The 16501-nt window shown below is 46.0% G+C and overlaps 1 protein-coding gene across 1 annotated transcript in view; it reads left to right on the forward strand.

Annotated features, from left to right (window-relative positions):
* Positions 1-16501, forward strand: part of OVA2 (tRNA synthetase class I (I, L, M and V) family protein) — a 123106-nt gene that overhangs the window by 44882 nt on the left and 61723 nt on the right. Inside the window, exons 7-14 of the mRNA XM_086528210.1 lie at positions 7017-7085; positions 7558-7665; positions 7761-7911; positions 7991-8237; positions 8342-8628; positions 8935-9071; positions 13033-13180; positions 13349-13480. Coding sequence (XP_086384336.1) covers positions 7017-7085; positions 7558-7665; positions 7761-7911; positions 7991-8237; positions 8342-8628; positions 8935-9071; positions 13033-13180; positions 13349-13480 — 1279 coding nt within the window. The remainder of the gene's footprint in view (positions 1-7016; positions 7086-7557; positions 7666-7760; positions 7912-7990; positions 8238-8341; positions 8629-8934; positions 9072-13032; positions 13181-13348; positions 13481-16501) is intronic.

Raw genomic sequence — 16501 nt, forward strand, 5'->3', positions numbered from 1 at the left:
CTTGGTTTTCTACAACTTCTACCCATTCCTAGCCGACCTTGGGAGAGTATAGTGATGGACTTCGTTTTTTATCTTTTCAAGACTCATAGTGGGCAAGATGGCATTTGGACAGTCATCGACCGATTGAGTAAACATGCCCGCTTTATTCAGGTGAAGAAGATAGTTAAAGCTGGGCATTTGGCTAAGCTGTTTGCCTCACAGATTTTAAGATTACATGGTATTCTTGAATCTATAGTTTCAGATAGAGATCCCCGCTTTGCAAGTTTGTTTAAAGGGAAATCTTGGAGAATATAGGCACACAGCTCGAATACTTGTCTTCGTTTCATCCACAAACAAATGGGCAGTCGGAGGTAGCCAATTCAGTGGTCTTAGATTTGCTCAAGTCATATATTTCTGATTGGAAGACTTAGTGGGAGAAGTTTTTTCCTTGGTGGAGTTTGCGTACAATAACACAATTCATATGTCTACGAGAAGACTTAATTTGAGATTATCGAGGGTCGCAGGAAGGTTCCACCCATTTTGAGCACCAAAGATAAGATTTTTGGAGCAGATCTGTACACAAGATCTCAACATTGCTTTTTCTAAGGTATGGGAGGCTTTGAAGTCTCAAGTACGATATAAGAAGGTAGCAGACAAGCATCAACGTTACTTGCAGTTGGAGGAAGATGATGGGGTGCTACTCCGGTTTAAGAAGGCACGTTTACGAAAATGGAAGGGTAAGGAGAGGCTTTTTCCAAAGCTAAGTATGCGATACTATGGATCTTTCTAGATACAAGAAAAGATCAATGATGTATCCTTCAGACTGAAGTTACCAGATACTTGGAAGATTCACAACACATATCATGTGAGTCTATTGAGGTTGGAAGTGCCAGTGGGCAAGGAGCGAGATGAACATCCTGAACTGGAAGAGACGGAGGAGATCCTCATTCCCGAACAGGTCCTCGTTCACAAGGAAAGGAAAGTGAAAGATAAGCTGACGTTGGTAATTGGTCAAGTTCCGGAATTATCCAGCTCTTGATGCCAAGTGGATGGAGGAGGAGGACTTAGCAGATACTCCTCAGATACTGGAGCTTTAGCTTGAAGCTTTTGGTTTAGCACGGACTATGCCAAGAGTTATCGATGAATCAACAGGTTGAATCTGGTGTGGTGCGGACTGCACAAGATGGGAGGTACTCCGCTCCTTTGTCACATGCTACCTTGATAGAATAAAGTCACTGATTTCTTTAAGATTTCAGGGAACTAGCAGATTGACGGTATTCTGCTGAATGACTTTATGTAAAGAAGTACTTTGAATGGGAATTCTTGAAATGAATCTGGTACATGTGCTCTCTCATGTGTGTATTGTTTGAGTACGCGTCTGAAAGATGAAATGATTGCAGCATTTTATCTCAAGTCACATGAGGGGTGATGTGAATGTGATAGTAACGAGATTTAGTAGATCAAGACATCCGTGAAAATATCAACGCGGTCTAGATGTGGTTGTTAAATAAGTTACCATGATCATGATTCTCACCTAAGATGTCGACGGGGATAGTGATGTGATTGTCGTCTTCGTGCAAGTGTTGGATATGTGTGGTCTAGTACGTCAGTACTTGAGAGTCAGTGTCTAGTGAACTAGTTTTTGTTCATTGTCTGTTTTGTAGACGTAATCGAATACAATTCGTTCAGGAGGGGGGTATGTCACAAAGTGATGACGTGGCATGGCCTAAAGAATAGAGCCCGGATAGAAGGGGCCAACTTAGAGAAGCAGAAGAAGTTTTACCAACTTACAGGTAATGGCCGAGAGACTTAGAAGGGGTTAGGATTAAAAACCTAACCCCTCCCAACTTATGGAGCCCGGCTGAGGGGCCTAAAACCTTGTAAATAAAGCAAGATCCAATTTTTGCGTAAAAAGTGACACATGGCAGGTTGTACGGACACCCACAAATCGCGGTGCGGTTTGCGCTGGGCTGATGACATGGCAGCAATGTACGGACCTGCCCATGGGGCACTTGCTTTTGAGCCTAGAGCTTTTTAATCTATCAGCTTCTGGGGGCGCCTAGCTTTTGGGCCTCCTTGGAAGTTTATAAGCAGAGCAAGGGCCTCCTTTCCTCCTCAGTTTTGCGGGGAAGCGTTGAGAGGAGGACCCTCGGACGTTGTACTCTGAGAAGCATAATAATAAAGAATACCGAGAAGGGGTGCTAGTCTTTGGGCCAGTGCGTCTAGGTGTGGAACTCTGCCATGCCATCTCTCTCTCTCTCTCTCTCTCTCTCTCTCTCTCTCTCTCTCTCTCTCTTTTCAGTTCTGTTGAGTTGTTTCCAGTTTCTCTCACGTGTGTCGTTGTGGATCTTCGGCTTGGAGTGTCCAAGTCTATTAGATTCTCTCTCTCTCTCTCTCTCTCTCTCTCTCTCTCTCTCTCTCTCTCTCTCTGACTTTGTATCAAATCCACCACATTGTAACTTTCGTGTCTCATAGGTCACTGTGGCCTTTTGAAGACGTTAATATAACATTTCATCCCCCCCCGCGCCCCCTCCCTCCCCCCCAAAAAAATAGAAAAAACCAAGTCGGCGTCTGCACCATCTGATTGGTTCTAGCCAACTGTCCCATAAATATTCACCTGAGATGATGTACTTGGGAGTCACCTTTGCCAGCCAACCCGGGAGCTGCACTATGGCAAAGGAGGCTACGGGCAAACTCACAAGAGGATATGTGGCTTTGGCCATGCTAAAAAGGAGATGTCATTAGGCACATTTTAAGGAGCCCCGCACCAAGGGGTAGCTCTTCAACACTTTGGTTACCCCAGCTTTAATGTATTCTGTAAGAGTATGGGCCCCTGGACTATCAGCTACCTCATGGACACAGATTGAGAGACTGCATATATGTATTATATCATACTTGTTCTGCAGCAAGCCCTCAGTACCACACGACATTATTGGAGCAGAATTAGCCACTCCACGCATGCTAATCGAGGCGATTTTCCTGACAGTTTGCCTCATTCAAAGGATGTGGGAGATGCCATCAGATAGACTCACATGCAGAGCCTTTGAGGCCCCCAGATAGATTTCAGAAGGTGAGCAGGAGTTTGGGTACTCGGAGGTGAGAGAGTGGTTCGGAGCACTTGGACTAGATATGGATAGGTGACCACCCTTCTAGTATGACCTAGACTCACTTTTCATCTAGCTCACACAATGAGAGGAACATAATACTCATACACGTTCTATGGCAGCTCTACACTAGAGAGACATGGATCGCATGTAGTCAGCCTTTTCCCTCGAAGATGCTGCATTACAGGGAGCTTTCTTGACCATGCTACACGAGGGGTTCATATAGAGACCACAATACGTGGACACATAGCTCACGAGTGGCAATTGGTCAGCTTTGAGTATCATCACACCGGCTAGAGATAGAGACGGGAAGAGCTCCCCATACCCCCCGAGCTAAGAGGTTTTGCCAGCTTTGAACAGAGAGGGTGATTGAGGACGAGGAGCACTTTTCTTGCAGATGTGGAGCATATGAGAGTCAGATATGAGGCCCCTACTCGCTATATCTTCACGCGGGAGACGGACTCTGTATACATAGACGGGATCTACAGACGATTATGCACTGAGGAACCAGGGCGACCAGTGGAGGAGCTTACTACTATACTGACACAAACATTACATGATGCAGCAGCAGAGGCATACCCACACACCCAGCCTGAGCAAAGACGCCGTTCAGGGAACATGCCTCAGAACAGCTGGTATGATGAGGAGTGCCGCCAGACTAGAGCTAGACTTCAAAGGGAGGTACTTTTGGGGGGCATCACTCACAGACAATCACAGATTGACTTCCGACGCCTGGTGCGGCGGAAGAAGAGGGCATTTTTGGCTCGACTAGAGCAAGATCTGTACCAATTATTCTTGAGTCAGGACTCGCGTGAGGCGTAGCGGCTCTTTCATGAGCAGTCCCCCCCCCCCGCCGTTACCTCTACAGAGACCTGGGGTCAGTACGCATCATCTTTGTACACAACCTCTCCGATCCATGCCCACACACATGTGCTTTTTTCACCGCTGAGATGGTGAAGAAAGCCATTGACAGGATGAGGACTGGGAGAGCATCTGATCATGATGGCCTAGTGGCTGAGTGTTTCATACATGCCAAAGATCTACTAGCAGAGCTTCTAGCACTTATGTTTAACCGTGCCATGTGTGAGGGCTTGCCTGATACTTGGAGCCTATCTACGATTGTACCTATCTTCAAGTCAGGAGACCCTATGGAGCCTAGGAATTATCGCACTATCATGATTGGACACACACTGGCACGGTTGTTTGCATCCATTCTTGAGCAGCAATTGAGTAGATGGGCAGAGAGGGAAGGAATACGTGCAGATGGGCAGGCAGGGTTCAGGAGAGGCTTCTCTACTCTTGACCATATCTTGACACTCCGGGCCATCATCGAGGAGGGCAGATCTCATTGGAGACGGATCTATTGTAGCTTTGTGGACTTCCGCAAAGCCTTTGACACAGTACCCAGAGCTAGATTGATGCGTAGACTACAAGAGATGGGAGTACCCACAGAGCTCATTTGGGGGATCATGGCATTGTACAGATCAGTAGTTGGGCACGTACGCACCCCTGAGGGACTATCTACACCGGTTCACTCCACTGTTGGGGTGAAGCAGGGTTGCCCGCTCTCTCCTACTCTATTCGGTATGTATGTAGATGAGGTTTCTGACTACATTGAGAGCGATGGTGACAGAGGTGCACAGTTGGCAGGGACATGGATCCCACTTTTGTTATATGCTGATGATATTGTGTTGATCTCCGAATCTCCGGAGGGGATGCAACGTCACTTGGATGCTTTGCATAGGTTTGCCCATGAAAGTGGTTTGTCTGTCAACCTTGGTAAAACCAAGGTTATGGTGTTTAATACCACCCCACAGTGGATCAGGAGGTCAGCACCTACATTCACATATGGCCAGGAGACTGTGGAGTACACAGATGCTTACACTTACCTTGGAGTGGTTTTTAGCGGACCGACATTCTCACTCAGGAGAGCAGCAAAGACCAGATTGACTAGAGCCCGTGTAGCATTGGGTAGATTGGAGAGGATGTGTTCACAAGTTCAGTTTCAGGAGCCTAGGACGAAGCTCTGGCTCTTTGACACCTTGGTGGCTTCTGCATTGCTCTATGGAGCTGAGATATGGGGACCTTCATTGGATCATCACTGGGGGTCGGGTCACACTGATGGATGGGGGAGCATGGAGAAACCTTTGATCTCTATGATCTCGCGGCTCATTAGAGCCAAGGCATTAGTACCACATGCCATTATCCGAGCAGAGCTAGCGGCCCCCCCATTAGTGGTTGAGGCGCTCACCAGATCAGTCTCCTTCATACACCGCGTGTGGGAACTTCTTAGAGACAGATATGCTCGCATTGCACTCGAGTCCTCTCGACAGTTAGCCATGCAGGGAGATACAGCATGTTGGTATGGGGAGATGACATCATGGTTTCAGGCGCATGGGTTCAGCATAGAAAGGTTGCCACCCTTCCAGTACTCATTGGATGCACCATCTCTCACTCTTACACAGTCCGAGATCACCAGGCTCATCCGTCAAGACTTGACCCAGCTAGACACCAGGAGGACATGGATACAGCCGGTGCAGGAGCTGGGCACGAAGATGGCTTTCTACAGAGAGCATCTTCTCAAGCTTACGGAAGATGGTTTTGTGACGAGACCCAGATACATGGACACCCACTTGTCTCATGGGATAAGATGTGCTATTGGCCAGTTCCGCACATCTTCTCACCAGCTGCGGATTGAGACTGGGAGATACAGCGGACTACCGGCAGAGGCCAGGACTTGCCCCTTGTGTGACATGGAGCCTGAGACAGAGTTGCACTACACATGCCGCTGCCTCGTCTACTACGAGATACGAGGCCGCTTCCATTGCTTGTTCAGAGAGGGTTTTGGACCACTCTCCACAGTCATGGGATATGAGGATCAGAGATGCTTGGGTTTGTTCTTGCTCGAGCTGCGTAGACACAGAGATAGCCTGATGCGTGGAGAGGCTAGCCAGTCTCAGAGACGGATCACAGATTTCTTTAGAGCAAACACTGGACAGCCGCAGGAGCTACTACCACAGCAGAGGTCACTTTCGTCTCACACCAGAGGCACACTGATCGACCGAGCGAGTGAGCTGGGGAAATCCAGGCGCCCACGACTGCAGAGGACTACACAACATCGACGGAGGCTTCATCAGAAGATTCGGAGCACTTTGGCCAGGCATGCACGACGCCCGGTCAGACTACTGACCATGGAGGAGATTGATGAGATCCGCCAGCGCCCGATGCTAGATCTTCTGTGATTTAGCTATCCGGGCAAGCTGCCCCTTTTGCTTAGTTCACATCGACCAGTCTAGGATCCCATAGTATTTTTTGTTTTGTTTTGTTATGTTGTTAGTTAGTTTGTTACTCTGACTTTGTATCAAATCCACCACATTGTAACTTTGTGGTCTCATAGGTCACTGTGGCCTTTTGAAGACGTTAATATAACATTTCATTCCATTTCTCTCTCTCTCTCTCTCTCTCTCTCTCTCTCTCTCTCTCTCTCTCTCTGTTGCGTGCTTTGCCAACGACTATTATAGCCTGCGAGCCTCTCCCTTGTGAGCTTCCCCGATCCTTTTGCTTCACACTTGTCGAAGTATGAAAACCAGGCTCCCTGATAATCTTCATCTCAAATTGCTGCCCTTTTAGGAATTTGTAGCCTGCGAGCCTCTCCATTGTGAGCTTCCCCGATCCTTCTTCTTCACACTTGTCGAAGTAGGGAAACCAGGCTCCCTGATAATCTTCATCTCAAATTGCTGCCCTTTTAGGAATTTGTAGGCATGAGGTACTGAGCGCAGAAAGGATCTTGATTTTTCTTTGTCAGAGCTTTAATGGAGCGTTCATTTGCATGTATATATTTTTTTAAAGCAGAAAATTTTGTGCATGCTAATCATGATGAGGTTCACCATATTAAGACCTGAGTTAGGCTTTAACATATGGGTTTTCGAACAGAGGTATGGTGTGTGGGCTGACTGGAGCAAACCATATTTGACATTGAATCCAGAATATGAAGCTGCTCAGGTTGGTGGTTCATTTTACCCCTTCAGTTCACATTATCTGTTAATTCTAAAAGCAATTTCGGATTTGTGCCATCAAACGTGTTGCAAAAAATGTGTAGGGTGTACCTTCCAGACTGATCTTGTAATTTGGTACTAGCTTTTGTCATTGTGACCCATTAGCGTACTTTGATGATTTGATTTTTTAAAATAGAAAGGATTTACGGTAAGAGAACGGGTGTACACGGAAGCTGTTTTTCATCTCGCTAATCACATTAGAGAAACACTTGGACTTTGGACTTTCTTGTGAGAAAATTTTGTTGTAGAAGCGTAGACCTTGTGGCATGTTATTTTAGCTAGGCTTATGGGCATGTTATTTTAGTGGTAGCAGACTGTCATATTTAACAGACATAAGTTTCCTGAAAATACCTTTGTTTTATGATTCTCTTATGGTTTTGGTTTTCTCTCTCAGGATAAGGACTTGTTTTCTTTTGTAGATTGGGGTGTTTGGGCAGATGGTTCTGAAAGGCCATATATATCGTGGAAAGAAGCCAGTGCATTGGAGTCCATCTTCCCGCACTGCTTTGGCTGAGGCAGAGCTCGAGGTAATATTCTTGGAATTTTAATATTTAATTTTCAAGTCTTTGCAGTCATTGATTTTTCAAACTGCTGACAGTGAAGGTGCTTTATTTCTTGCCAGTATCCAGATGGCCACACCTCTAGAAGTATTTATTCTGCGTTCAAAATCGTTCATGTTGGCGATAATTTCCCGGAAAGTTTGAAGAATTTTGTTCCAGCTTTAGGAGTAGCAATCTGGACCACCACACCTTGGACAATCCCTGCAAATACCGGTAAATAAACAGTGATTTGTTGAAGGCCTGTGTAGACTCCTATGGCTAAAGGTAAAGGCTGTCTTGGTACAATGTACAGCTGTTTCAGTTAACGATAATCTTCAATACGCGGTTGTTCAAGTACATCACCCATCACAAACAAGTCTTGCGGAAGATGGATCAAGCAAGGTAGGGACAAGAACCAAAAAGATTGGGAATGGGTTGCACAATCCAGACCTCCAGTATTTGGTGGTAGCACTTGACCTGGTAGAAGTTCTGGAATCAAAGTGGAATGTAAAGTTGGAAATAAAGGGGACCTTGCCGGGGTCAGCTCTAGAACACTGCAGGCAAGTTATTCACCAAATATTGTTTTTTAAAGAAAAAAAGTCTTCGTGATTATTTTATTGGGAAGGATGTTAAAAGATTGTTTTGTGTGCCATATGCTGGATAGATATGTTCATCCTCTTTTTCAAAGAGAATCTCCAATTGTAATCGGGGGAAAATATATAACGACTGAATCAGGGACAGGCTTGGTTCATACTGCACCAGGTCATGGCCAAGAGGATTTTGTGACCGGACAGAAATATGATCTTCCAATGCTCTCACCCGTGGATGATGAAGGCAATTTCACCGAAGATGCAGGAGACTTTAAAGGCTTGAGTGTATTGAGTGAGGGTAATGTCGCTGTTGTGGAGGCTCTTGACAAGGCTTCACATCTCTTGATGGAAGAACCTTATGGTATAGTTTTCCTTTCCAAAATCATTCAACAGTATTGCACTGGCTTCTATCATAAGGGGGACACATGCAATGCGGTTGGATTGTGAATTGGTTAATTTCATAGAGAGGCTGAGGCCTTTTAGGTCATTTTCCTTACGTTTGAGGCTGTTTGTTGGTTTTCTCTCTTCTAGCTCGGCTCTTGTTTCCTCATTTTCTTGCATATGCGATCCGTCTGTTAAAGGTTATCATGTAGCCTCAGTTCTTTGGTTATCATTTTGCTGCTCAGATTCTCTTTGTCGTTTTGATATCTGTTTTGAACATTTGCAGCGCACAAATACCCTTATGATTGGCGGACCAAAAAGCCTACCATATTCAGGGCAACAGAGCAGTGGTTTGCTTCAGTGGAAGGTTTCAAGGAAGCTGCTCTAAGTGCCATTGCCAATGTGGAGTGGTTTCCTCCCCAGGCAAGTTCTTACTGTTGTTTTCTATAAATATCTTTTTCAAGTCTTGAACTGTATAGATTTAAGTTTGTTTCTTTAAGAGGTGTTTACAATACGGGGTATGGACACTGGTATCAGAACAACCAATCGAGCAGAAATAGTCACAGGCAAAGTTTCATCAGCCAGGGATGAGGCTGAGGTCATTAGATCATACTGATCACTTGTACCTCTTATATGGGTGCCTCTAATTGCGAGCAGAACCTATGCCACAAAATGAACACAGGAGGGTACCATGGTCGAAGGCAGCCATCAGAATGAAGTTGATATATGTGTCATTGTACTTTCCATTATTTTAAAGTGGGATGGGAGCAAATGAGTTGTGATGAAGGCCCTCTTGCAAGGTGTAACCTCTACTTGACTGGCTTTAGGCGCTATGTAGATACTCTGGCATGGTATTGGAGTGCTTACGATAACTTGCTCAGGAGGGAAATATACAGTGCTGTTATGCTTAGCTTTGATGGAGCTATGTGACCTATTTAGTGAGACATCACCTCCTTTTCCCTATGTCACATTTTTTGACCTCGGCTCGCCAACCAGGATAAGGTCATCTAGACCAGATTTGGTCACTTTGGATATTAAGTGGACTTGATACTGTGCTCCTCACTTTGTGGCTATGAGGCTGATTCTTTACAGGGCCCATTTTTTCTACTTGACCACAGGTATATCTCCACTTGTCTGTAGCACTTGGATACACAGAAATCCATGGGGCCAGGTGTGCTGTTGATCACATTTGATGACGACTCACGAGCTCAGAGGATTGAGAAGGGGCGATATGGACCGGAATGGATTTGCACCTAATGGCACATTCACTAAGTGGAGAGAGAGGGGCATAGCCTAAGCAGATGCTGTGTCCACTACGAGATTAGAGAAATAGCCCACTATCTCTTTCACAAGGGCTTGGGTCCGTTTATTAAACCATGTAGGTCCCTGGCCACAGATACTTGGACTTAACTAATGCAGTTTTATAGGCATAAAAAGTCCATATTGCAAGCCAGATCATAAAGTGGCAGATCATACAAGGCTTGCACCATGTCTAACTCTCTTAGGTCATTCTGGAAATCTGCTGAAGGTGTTTAAAAGTTAAATCGCTTGCCTTTTGTTCAAATGTGTGTCATATTTGCGATGTAATGATCTTAGTACCTCTTTCTCTCTCTCTGACTTAGTAACATAGTATGTGGATGAGATTTTTGACTATATTGAGAGAGGTGGTGATAGAGGTGCACAGCTGGCAGGGACATCGATTCCACTATTGTTATATGCTGATGATATTGTTGACTCTCTGCAGGGGATGCAACGTCACTTGGATGCTTTGCATAGGTTTGCCCATGAAAGTGGTTTGTTTGTCAACCTTGGTAAAACCAAGGTTATGGTGTTTAATACCACCCCACAGTGGATCAAGAGGTCAGTACCTGCATTCACATACGGCCAGGAGACAGTGGAGTATACAGATGCTTACACTTACCTGGGGGTGGTCTTTAGTGGACCAGCATTTTCATTGAGGAGAGCGGCAGAGACTAGACTGACCAGAGCCCATGCAGCATTGGGTAGATTGGAGAGGATGTGTTCACAGGTTCAGTTTCAGGAGCCTCGAAGGAAGCTCTGGCTCTTTGACACTTTGGTGGCTTCCGCATTGCTCTATGGATCTGAGATATGGGGACCTTCAATGGATCATCATGGGAGGTCGGGTGGCACTCATGGATGGGGGACATGGAGAAGCCTTCAGTCTCCATGATCTCGCGGCTTATTAGAGCCAAGGCTTCAGTACCGCGTGACATTATCCGAGCAGAGCTAGCTGCCCCCCCACTAGTGGTTGAGGTGCTCACCAGATCAGTCTCCTTCATACACCGCTAGTGGGAACTTCCCAAAGATAGATATGCCCGTCTAGCACTTGAGTCCTCAGACCTCTCGACAGTTAGCCATGCACGGAGATACAACATGCTGGTATGGGAAGATGACATAATGGTTTCAGGCACATGAGTTCAACATAGACAGATTGCCCCCCTTCCAGTACTCATTGGATGCACCCTCTCTGACTCTTACAGAGTCCGAGATCACTCGGCTTATCCGCCAGGACTTGACTCAGCTAGAGACCAGGGAGGACATGGATACATCTAGCACAGGAGTTGGGCACGAAGATGACTTTCTACAGAGAGCATCTTCTCCACCTTAGGGAGGACGGCTTTGTGACGAGACCCAGATACATGGACACCCATTTGTTTCATGGGATACGATGTGCTATTGGCTAGATACGCACATCTTCACACCAGCCAGGTGGAGACTGGGAGATACAACGGAGTACCAGCAGAGGCCAGGACTTGCCCCCTATGTCACATGGCTCCTGAGACAGAGTTGCACTACACATGCCACTGCCCAGTCTACTATGAGATACGAGGCTGCTTCCTCTGCCTGTTCGGAGAGGGCTTTGGACCACTCTCCAGAGTCATGGGATACGAGAACCAGAGATGCCTGGGTTTGTTTTTGCTCGAGTTGCGTAGACATAAAGAGAGCCTGATGAGAGGAGAGGCTAGCCAGTCTTAGAGATGGATTACAGATTTCGTTAGAGCAGATACTGGACAACTGGAGGAGCGACTACCACAACAAAGCCCACATTCTCCTCGCACTAGAGGCATGCTGATCGACCGAATGACTGAGCTGGGGAGATCCAGACGCCCATGACTGTGGAGGATTACAGAGCATCGACGGAGGTTGCATCAGAGGATTCAAATCACTTTGGCCCGACATGCACGACGCCCGGTCAGACTATTGACCATGGAGAAGATTGATGAGATCCGCCAGCGACCGATGTTGGATTTCCTGTGATTTAGCTCTTTCTGAGGATACACCCTCATTGTGTGTTATTTGCCCCCCATTCGCCTCACCCCCCCACTCATATCCTACACAGTCCCAGCTAGCTGCTTAGTTCACATCTAGCAGCTTAGGATTCCATAGTATTTTTATTTTGTTACTGAGACTTTGTATCAGATCCACCACATTGTAACTTTCTGGTCTCATAGGTCACTTTGGCCTTTTGAAGACGTTAATATAACATTTCATTTCATTTTTTTTGTGTGTGTGTGTGTGTGTGTGTACACCTGCTTTGGGATTGTCGCTTTATCAGGACCTTCCTGGACCGCATATCCGCCTGTATACACCTCCGTTTTCCCTCGGCAATTTTCCACAAATTTTTTTGGCTCTTCGGCATTCTCTCGGATTCCCTTCAACATTTTGTAGTCTTCTTCACTTGGGTCAGGTTTTGGTCGCTATGGTCCTTATGGCTCCAACGCAACGTGTGTTCCATCGAAATGATGTGGATCCTTCCCCGTTGTTTCGGATTTCCCTTGGGCAATCCTTACATTTTGCCCTTGATGTTGGGGAGACATCCTCGGATATCCTATAGCTCTACTATTTGTGCTTTAAACGCCTTCCCCTTTTGGAACACCTCTGTGTTCTTCCTTGCATCTGATCTTTCTAATGGAATTTCCTCATGTTGAGGTTTCCCATCTTTAAATTAATCTAAGATTTACAAAAAAAAAGTGTGTGTGTGTGTGTGCGCGCGCGCGCCTGCCCATGCGTGCGTGCAGATACCCATGAGAGAGTTCATGGAATGATCACCATTGTTCACCTCATTAGCCTTCATGTGATTATACCCCTCCCCATATGTATTGAGATGATGTATTATGTGATGATGAGGATGAGGCTGTAGGGTAGGCTTCTATACCTACCCATTCTAGGTACCATCTTTTATTTTTGATTTTATGTTCTCTAGACATTGTTACTATAGAGTCACACATGGATGTTCTCTTTTGGTCTCATATGTCATTTTGGCCTTTTGAAGACGTTAATATAACATTTTAGTTCATTTCATTCCTCTGTGTGTGTGCGTGCGCGTGCATTGACCTTGCTAATTTGGCTATCTACAATGTAGGGTGAAAATCGAATTACAGCTATGGTTTCCGGACGCTCAGATTGGTGTATCTCAAGGCAAAGAACCTGGGGTGTACCCATTCCAGTGTTTTATAATATCAAGAATGGTGAACCTTTAATGAATCCCAAAACAATTAGCCATGTTCAAGGTTAGCATCAATGAGCTCATTACATGCAATTGAGTGGCATAGCTGGAGTTTCTACACTTTTTATGGATTGCATCGATTATAGGAGGGTTGTGCTTATATGCCCATCAGTGATCGGCATATAGCTCAAGACAATTACAGTGTTTGACAAGCTTGTCACCTTTTGTGCAGAAATTATAAGGCAGAAGGGCAGTGATGCCTGGTGGTACATGGGAGTTGAAGATCTCTTGCCTGAAGATTACAAGCAAGAGGCTGAGCATTACGTGAAAGGGAGTGACACGATGGATGTTTGGTTTGATTCTGGTAAGATGTTTTTTAAGGCGTGACAATTCTTGCTTTGTTGTTGTGTTCTACATTTGCCTCTCGTGTACATGAACTCGAGGATGTAAGTACTTGCATCAACCCATGGAGCGGGATTTTTCCCCTGAAAGATAGAACAAAGCAGCCAAGCATGTGTGGGGTGCTCTCCTCTCCTCGTGTACGAATGTCTTGGCGCCACAGATTTGAGATTTCAGCCAAGGCACCGAAGCTCCCAAGTTTATGGATATACTATGGGAAGGAGGCGCCCCTGCTGCCCTGAAGCCTCTGCAGATATTCAGCCATGAACATGATGTTTTTAATTTTTAGCAATTACTGCTTTTGGGGGCATCCAGCTTTTCGCCAGGGGTTTCACAGTCCCTTGCCTTTTGTGAGCTGCTACAGGAGGTTTTTATAAAGCTTTATATTAGTCAGATATGCAGCACTGGACCTTGTGGTTTTCGCCACATCTCCTAAGGTGGATAGAGCTTTGGGCAGATTTGTTTGGACTCGATCACAATCCAGATAGCTACATTTTACCACCTGATTATAGTATCTTTATCCCTAGCTTTATCCTGTGGTTTGTTTTTGGATTTTTTCCCATGATCTCATTGTATATCTCTCAGGTTTTTTCCCATATTTCTTGTATATGGACCTATGGTCGATCTTATGTTATGCAAAGGGTCAAAGCCCCACTTTTTAGAGAGAGAGAGAGAGAGAGAGAGAGAGAGAGAGAGAGAGAGAGAGAGAGAGAGAGATGGATGATGTGAAATGTTATATTAACGTCTTCAAAAGGCCAAAATGATCAATGAGATCAATCTGTTAGAAAATAGTGAATCTGATACCATGTCTGGGTACAAAAGAAATAGAACAAAAATACTACTACTACTAGAATCCATCCTCATCTGCACTCTGGATGTCGAGAGAGTATGGCTCGAATCCTCTGCTATAGTCTCCGTCGATGCTGTGTAGCCCCTCTCCTCAATCGTGGCCGTCTAGATCTACGTAGCTCCAGTGCTCGGTCGATGAGAGTGCCGGTATATATATATATATATATATATATATATATATATAGAGAGAGAGAGAGAGAGAGAGAGAGAGAGAGAGAGAGAGAGAGAGAGAGAGAGAGAGAGAGAGAGAGAGAGAGAGAGAGAGAGAGAGAGAGAGATGTATTATCGTCCACGGAGGTCAGATATGACCTATGGGACCAAAGACAAAACATTACAAACGTGGGGGGATTGTGGGATACATCTCAGTTAAGGACTGAGGGTCCAAAAAAGATAAGACAAGATGAAGATGAACAAAATCTATGTAGAAGGGGGTGAGGAGGGAACCGGTTTGGGAATTCGAAACTCCTGAATAATAGCTTTACCTCCTCGGTAGACTGCCCATTTCCCTGCTGTACGCGCTTCTCGCATCTTTTGTAGTTCTGCCTTCTTTTGCTTGAGTTGAGCGGGTGTAAGATCTTCTGCAAACCACAATTTGGTGTCCTTGAGAAGCTTTGATTGCTCAAGAAATTTGATTCGGTCCACCTTGGTTTTGAAAGTGTAGATTGCATGATTGGTGCGAGGCTCGTGTGCAAGAGAAGTAATTGTTGCTGGATCACACTGTACCATGGGGATTGCGGATTGGATGCGGCCAAATGACTCGTGAAACTTGAGGTTCCCCTCCCCTCTCCAATCGCTTGGGAGCCCACCAATGCGAACATTGAGGGCGATATCCTCCTGTCGTTGTCGTTCATGCAGCGTGGACGTCACACGGTCCTCGACCCTGCGGGAGATTACCTCTTGTACTTGAGTTTTGACCTCCTTTGTGACGGTCGTCTCTACTTCTTCTTTGGCTTTTGTGAATTTGATTTCCATTTGCTTCAACTCCTCCTCCTTGCGATTCTCTATTGTGGCAAGCCGGGCTTCGAAATCTGAGAGCTTTTGTTTCAACTCGTCATTCTCCTTACGAAGGCTTTCGACTTCGAATTGAAGGCGGGTGATGTTGTCTACCTTTGGAGGTGTTGACACGACTCCGGCAAAACTGAGCTTACCTCGGGACGAGGCCCGAGTGGTCATGAATGCTGAGCTGCTTAGGTCGGAAAGGTCGACCTTCCAATGTCGCAAGGCAAAACCCTTCTCGAAAAACAGGGCCGGCCTGTCGGTGTGGCTCGTTAGCTCGCTAAACAGAGGCCGAATCTGTGTCGAGGACGAGCAATGCGGGCTGAGACAACCCTTTGACTAGGTTCCAAATTGATCCAAAACCCAGCGTGTGTACAGAGGCTACAGAGGCTTAGGCTCGGGGTTGAGGTCGATGTACAGAGATTCGATTAAGCAGCAGTTGAAAGCCGAGGCACTCGGGCTAAAGAGGTTTGATTAAACAGTGACCAATCGAAACGAGGCACAGTCGGGCTGGGTAGTTACCAATGAGGCAATAGTCGGGGCTGCTGGGACAGTCGAAAGCGAAGCTCGGGCTGGGCAGTGATGAAACTGGGCACAGTCGACGATGTTAGGACAGTCGAAGCTGGTGCGACACCACAGATTGAAGCAGAGAGCGACAATGTAGCAGATGACGACATTGTAGCAGATGTCGACACTGTAGCAAGACGTGAGCGGGCAGCGAAGTTTGAGCCTTGCTTGGGCGTGGGCAGTGCTGGTGCAGTAACGCCCCCCCACAAGGCCGCCCTCGCCCAGTGGGAGACACATAGAAGAAAGGGTTAGGGTTTTGAGAGAGAGAGAGAGAGAGAGAGAGAGAGAGAGAGAGAGAGAGAGAGAGAGAGAGAGAGAGAGAGAGAGAGAGAGAGAGAGAGAGAGAGAGAGAGAGAGAAATGAAATGAAATGATATATTAACGTCTACAAAAGGCCAAAATGACCTATGAGACCAACTGATTACAATGATGAGTCTAGTACCAAGTCTGGGTACAAACAAAGAAAACTACAAACAAAGAACTGATAGGAGTGCTACCGACTCCTATGGGTGGCTGGTAAGCTGAGCAATGGTATCATGCCATAAAGGTACAAAGTGGGGATAAGTGTCACCATG

The sequence above is a fragment of the Adiantum capillus-veneris genome, chromosome 14 (assembly GCF_014529385.1).
Source record: "Adiantum capillus-veneris isolate H3 chromosome 14, ASM1452938v2, whole genome shotgun sequence".
NCBI lineage: Eukaryota > Viridiplantae > Streptophyta > Polypodiopsida > Polypodiales > Pteridaceae > Adiantum > Adiantum capillus-veneris.